Genomic DNA, 6,011 nt, shown 5'->3' with positions numbered 1-6,011 from the left:
TGTATTTCATCAAAGAGCGCTGAAGAATTTTTGTGCATAAACTCAAGCATTAACTCAAAATATTAGATGAAAACAATGCATACAAATGAGATTAATTACCACGTATGAATAATATAAATATGAATTAAAATATTCAGTAATGTTTTTTAAGAAAGTATAACTAGAATAAATTTATATTATTATTATTTTAATAAAATATTGCGCAGCGCAAATATCTAGAAAATTTTAGAGTACAGATCGTGCACATAATACGCTCTTTATACTTTGGATTCTTAAAGTAAGACCACAGATGACGATAACACACGATAAGAGAATCATCACTGACGTGGTCGGATATCAAAGATGAAAGAAATGCGCCCAATAATTTCCGTTTTTAAAATGTACAGTAATTCACGTATGATTCACCGATTGCAAGCACATGCGATCGCGCTGTATCTTTACTTTTACTTTTATCTCCGTATATCTGTCCATATCTAGTTATTGTGCCTTCTCAAGTCGATCAAGGTTAGAGCGAGACCTTTTTTACACATGCTTTTTCTTGTCGTGCGTTGTGGAAATGAACGGTAGCAAGTAGGTCGTTTTATGCATAATCGTACGGCAAACATCTTTCATGATACTCATTCTGAGGGTACGTTATGGTTCGTGTAGATTTTTATTATGCGCACGGACATTCTTTTTTCGTAGCCGAACGACTTCAGGAATATTTCAGATTTCTTAATCGGACTATATCCTGAGAACAAAAACATACATAAATTTGCATACTGAGGCTTTTGATTGTATGCCAATTGTTGTATTACACGCGCGACAAGGGAATACATAAAAAAGATCTTACAGCACGGTCTTAATCGCAATCAAGAAAAAAAGCAATGCATAATGCAAGATTTTAACCTGATATATTCGCATAATACATAAATTCAAGATAATTCATACTGCGAAAATATGTTTAATTTTATACTTACGTTTTATATCACTGTTAACAAAAAAGTAAAGAAAACAAAAGGTACAGTCTCTCTATGAATCAAATGCACCAATTTAATCAAGTTAAAACGCTGTAGAATCAACACACGTATTAGGTTTAAGATAATAGACATAATATTGTTTATAAGATTGAAATGTTTGAAAAATTAATATCTGTTTAAGAATTATTATATAATTCTGTACAAGTCTCTTAATTCAAGCTTCTTCATGAAATTTTGTTTCGATACAGATAATACATATTTTTAATAAAATAAATACATTTAATAATCAAATGTTTCAAGAATGTAAACTTAGTTCGAAAAATAAATCTCAATGGAAAAACAGCAAACAGAATAGAATTCTCATGCAACCAATCATTTATTATTATTATAACTTAATGAATCTGCCAGATTTGGACAAATCACAAGTAAGTTAAAACGATACAATTGAAACCTGATACACGCGTGTGTGTACCGTTAATAGCTACCGAAAAATCTCGCAGCATCCGGAAGAAGCACGACGCGATCACGCTCGCAAGCGCGCGCGCGACTCGAATTCCGCGCTCCGTTTTGCCGCTCGCGCGATTACTTAGTCAGAAACGCATTCGACTGTGAGAGATATGCACTAACCTTGATCGTCGGTCCAGTTTCGAATGCTCACCCCCGCGTCGTGGGCTTCCACCTCGCGCTGCTCACCTGCCGCGTAGACTCGCAGATGTAGACTCGACGACGACGATGTCAGGACACCGAGGACCACGATGACAGCCACGAGGAAAGGGATCCTGCCCTTTCTTTCCGCGATCCCGCGTATGCGAGAACAATCTGTCTCTCACAGCGCGAAAATCTGGATCTTCTCCGAATTCCCCCCTCCCCCCTCCTACGCGCCGTAATGCCCTATCTCGCTCGTTCTCTCTTCTTCCTTCGTCTTCTCCTCCTCTTTCTCTATCACCGTACACACACGAAAAATGGCAGCCCTATTATACTCGGGCAACCAATGCTTGCCAACTCGCGCACTGACACGCACTACTGATACGCTCGCGCGGAAATAACGCAGTGCAAGTACCTTTGCGCGGTCGCGACGCGCTCGGAGCTCACTTCCGTAGGTCGGGGGAGTCGTGAGGAACGATCACGCACTACCGAGGACTAAGTCTATGCTAAATTCGGGCAAGAAAACGTTCGTTAATACAGCTCGTTGTTTACGACGCGACACCGCGTACGTTCTGCAGTTGGTCTTGCATCTCGTTGGCATCCCTGTATGCAATTGACAATCGACACGAGCCGACTGCCGACCGCGCCGCGAGATTGCGCTAAGCGGCAACTTCGAGAGGCATGTCGCGTCGATAGGATAGCTCGCTGTGCGCGCATCGCTATTGCAGTGATTTTTTTGATCAACTGACTAATTTCACTAAACGGGATATAATAGAGAAAATTTTTTATTCATAATTAAATAGAATTTTGAAAGTAATTATGCCGAGATAAAAATATTCTTTTTTTTTGTAGAATGCTTAGACCTGACCTCTGTAGAGTACAGCTATCTACAGTTTGGAATTGTAACTACATAATCACATTGATTATCAACTGGATCACTGTTGATAAGCGACCCTACTGGTAAATAACACAGATTGCGGTTTGGTAAATGGATGTATTCATAAATTATGGGTCAGAAATGTACATTGTTCGAAATAATTACGTAATACAATAAAATATAGTTTCCATTCTAAAATGAGAATCTCATGTTTTATCTCTTGCTTTGTAACAATTATGAGATAAAAATATTGCCTAGCAAAATAGAAAAATTATGTAATTATTTAATTTTGTCAAATATTTATTCGATAATTCATGTACTTAATTTGATAATTTGATAAATATTTTAATTTACAAACAATGCACATATTTTGTTCATAAGTCAAGCAGTATAATGACAAACTATATTTCTTGATAGTTTAAAATTATTCAGAGAAAATCAATTAAATTAAATTTTAAAAAGCAACAATTTATAATAAAAAAAGTAATCAAAACTTAAAAAAAATTTAGCTTTTAAAATTTTGACATAAAAAATCAATAAAGATTAAATTAACAATTCTTAAAATTAAAATTGTCTAGATTTGTAGAAGAAAACGCGAAAATAAGGAAATTTATTTATATTTTACATTAACCTATTAATGTAATTTTACGTGTTCAAATAATTTTTATACGATTCTTCTTATTTATTAAGTGATATCATTTGATCATGCAGAGCTCATAGAGACAACACAATTATGCTGTGAGAAGATAAATAAATATTTCGCCGAAGGTCAATGTATAATATGTTTATCAGTGAGTCCGCTTATTCTCTTCGAGGAAGAAATCTTTGGAACGAAACAGTCTGAGCTCAACATTGCGAACGCGAGTATCTACAACCGTTTCACAAGTGATTCACGCGGAAGAAACACTTTTGATATTTTGATTTGCATATTTGTCTACTCAAAAATGTTTAGTTCAAGAACGTACGTAGAATGTAGAAAATATGTATGTACAATATAATACAATTAACATTCGTTTTAATCATGATAAAACTTTCGACTTTCAGAAATTCAATCAATTCAGGACTTCAAATCTCACAAAAAATGCTGAAAGATCGTATTAACTTGGCGATGATCGAGATGCAAAACAACATTATCAAAACACCATGCGAGGTAAGAATATTTCAGTTTCACATTTTTCTCTGAATTTGAAAAAGCCAATTGCATGGAAACACGAATGTGAAATTGATAAATAGGGCAAAAAAATTGAAAAAAGTTATTATTTGGAAAATTAATCAAATACTTTAAATTAAAATATAATCTGGTTGCTTTAGAGAACATATTTATTGAACGAAGATGATGGTATCAATCTTTGTCTCAAGAAAGAAAATCGCCAAGTCACCGGTAGTTTCGAAGCACGCAGCGCACTTTATGCTCTGCTGAAACTTTCAGACGCGCAGAAACGAAACGGTGTAATATCGGCCTCGACAGCCGATTTCGCTTTGTCACTCTGTCATTTTGGAGATAAATTAAAAATACCGGTAACAGTGGTACTACCGACAACAACGCAATTAAAAATTCATACGTACCAATGGACAACTGCCACGATGATATTCAAAGGCGATGACTTAAATCAAGCCAGATTATTTGCTTTGATGTTAGCGAAGGAAAAAACCATGCACTATATTAAAAGGTGTGATATATAAATTCGATCTCGATTTCGGAAACAATTTTGTTAAAAAATTATTTTAATAGATTTTTCACGTTCTTTATACTAGATAAATTTTATTCTATCTTTATCTAAAATTAATCAATCTAAGAAAACAAATAATTATGTGTTGGTTATATCTTTTTTGTCTATTTTAAAAAGTTATTTCATTTTAATGATAATTTTACGAAATTATATTATTAACTTATCAAAGGAATCTGTTTTTCAAACAGATGCCATACAAATATGATTATAGGCTATGGAACACTAGCCATGGAAATTATGGAAGAAGTACCTTTTCTTGAGGCGGTGTTGGTGCCTTATGATAAGACAGAATTAATAAGAAGTTTTAACATGATTATGAAAAATACAAATATCCAAATTCTCGTAAGTAAACAATTATTATTCTTTAATGATACAAATTATAAACATTATTGTTATATGCTTTAATTTCTTAATCTTAAATTTCTAATTATAATAATTATCCATGTGTCTCTCTCTTTCTCTCAAATAAATGTATCAATAATAAAGAAAATTTCTAAATCTTAGACAATCCAACCACAAGATATTAAAAGTGACGAAGATGTACAATCCGAAGGACAGATAAAAGTTGAAAAAAGTTTGATAGCAAATGCCATGTTACTTCTATTCGAAAAGGAAAAATGTGTCGTTGACATTGGCGGAGCGACTTGTTTAGCAGCTATGCTTGATGACAGTGTTCAACACAAATTGAAAAGAAAACGGTAATATCTATTATAGATCGATACATATATTTATCTATTTAATTATTATAATTAAAAGTACATCAAATGAAATGATCTGATCACGTTTTTGATAAAAAAAATGCTCTTAAATCAATTTCATAGTATCGCATAATTTTAACACGTTTTGTAGCGGTAAAATACGTACAGGCTATTTTTTAACACTGTAATTTTATACATTAGGGTGGTGGTAGTATTGCCTAGCTGTCACATCGATATGACTAATTTGGTCCAATATGTGGAACAAGCACTAATTAGCAAGCATTGCCTCATGGAATTCACGCTAATGATCTCGAAGCAGCAACCTAGCATAGCGGAACTTCATAATATGCTAGTGCAATTAAAAGTTACAATAAAAAATATTCAGATACAGCAGAAACAAACATCAATGTCCAAAATTAGCGTTAAAGTCGTTTGCGAAATTAAGAATAAGCAACACGCCGAAATAATCACAGATTTTATTAAATTGAAATATAAACATATAAACATTATGAGTTAGAAATTTTCATCAATTTCAATCCGCTATCTATTCTTACTGAATAAAAAGAAAATTATTAATTATAATTATATATTTCATTCTTATGACGACAAAAAGGTGTGACGATAATTTTAATAACACAATCAGAATGTAATACTTCAATCACATTATATTCAATAATCAATCAAAGTTTCTCAAATGCTTATAGTGACATAAATTGTACAAGAAACAAACATTACAATGATACATATTTTTCATTATTAATACATTTGCGTGGATTAAAACAACACTTTGAACTAATTTTACCTTAAGTATGTTAAAAATGTACAATTATTTATAATTAAAAAATAGAAATAAAAATAGGAATAACAGGAATAATAGTGATAAAACTTAATAAAATTGATAAAATTATACATCGGAAGAGAATGCCAATGGAAGAGAACGCCGTCTCCCTTCCACCGAGCCGACGCAACAGACCGTCTGTTGCGTCGGCTCGGTGGAAGGAAGACGGCGTTCTCTTCCATTGGTCGACCGGGTCGAGCTCACACGAATAGGGTGACGTCATTGGTTCTCGGTTGTATTAATGTGATGCCGCCGCTCGTTTCT

The 6,011-nt window shown here is 33.5% G+C and overlaps 1 protein-coding gene across 2 annotated transcripts; it reads left to right on the top strand.

The window, feature by feature from the left end:
- Positions 1-3,284: 3,284 nt before the first annotated feature.
- LOC105672333 (L-threonine dehydratase catabolic TdcB-like) lies at positions 3,285-5,491 on the top strand. 2 transcript variants are annotated; one of them, XM_012367216.2, is made up of 6 exons: positions 3,285-3,442; positions 3,526-3,631; positions 3,911-4,151; positions 4,400-4,553; positions 4,716-4,909; positions 5,111-5,491. In XM_012367216.2, exons 2-6 carry the CDS (start codon positions 3,625-3,627, stop codon positions 5,424-5,426), a joined length of 912 nt encoding a protein of 303 aa, XP_012222639.1. In that variant the 5' UTR covers positions 3,285-3,442; positions 3,526-3,624; the 3' UTR covers positions 5,427-5,491. The 2 variants fall into 2 exon arrangements, with proteins under 2 accessions (XP_012222639.1, XP_012222638.1); XM_012367215.2 differs by having other exon boundaries at positions 3,793-4,151.
- The last annotated feature ends 520 nt before the right edge of the window (positions 5,492-6,011 follow it).

This window comes from Linepithema humile, chromosome 5 (assembly GCF_040581485.1).
Source record: "Linepithema humile isolate Giens D197 chromosome 5, Lhum_UNIL_v1.0, whole genome shotgun sequence".
Classification (NCBI taxonomy): Eukaryota; Metazoa; Arthropoda; class Insecta; order Hymenoptera; family Formicidae; genus Linepithema; species Linepithema humile.
Note: the sequence above shows the minus strand (reverse complement) of the source record. Positions and strands in the feature narration are given on the sequence as shown.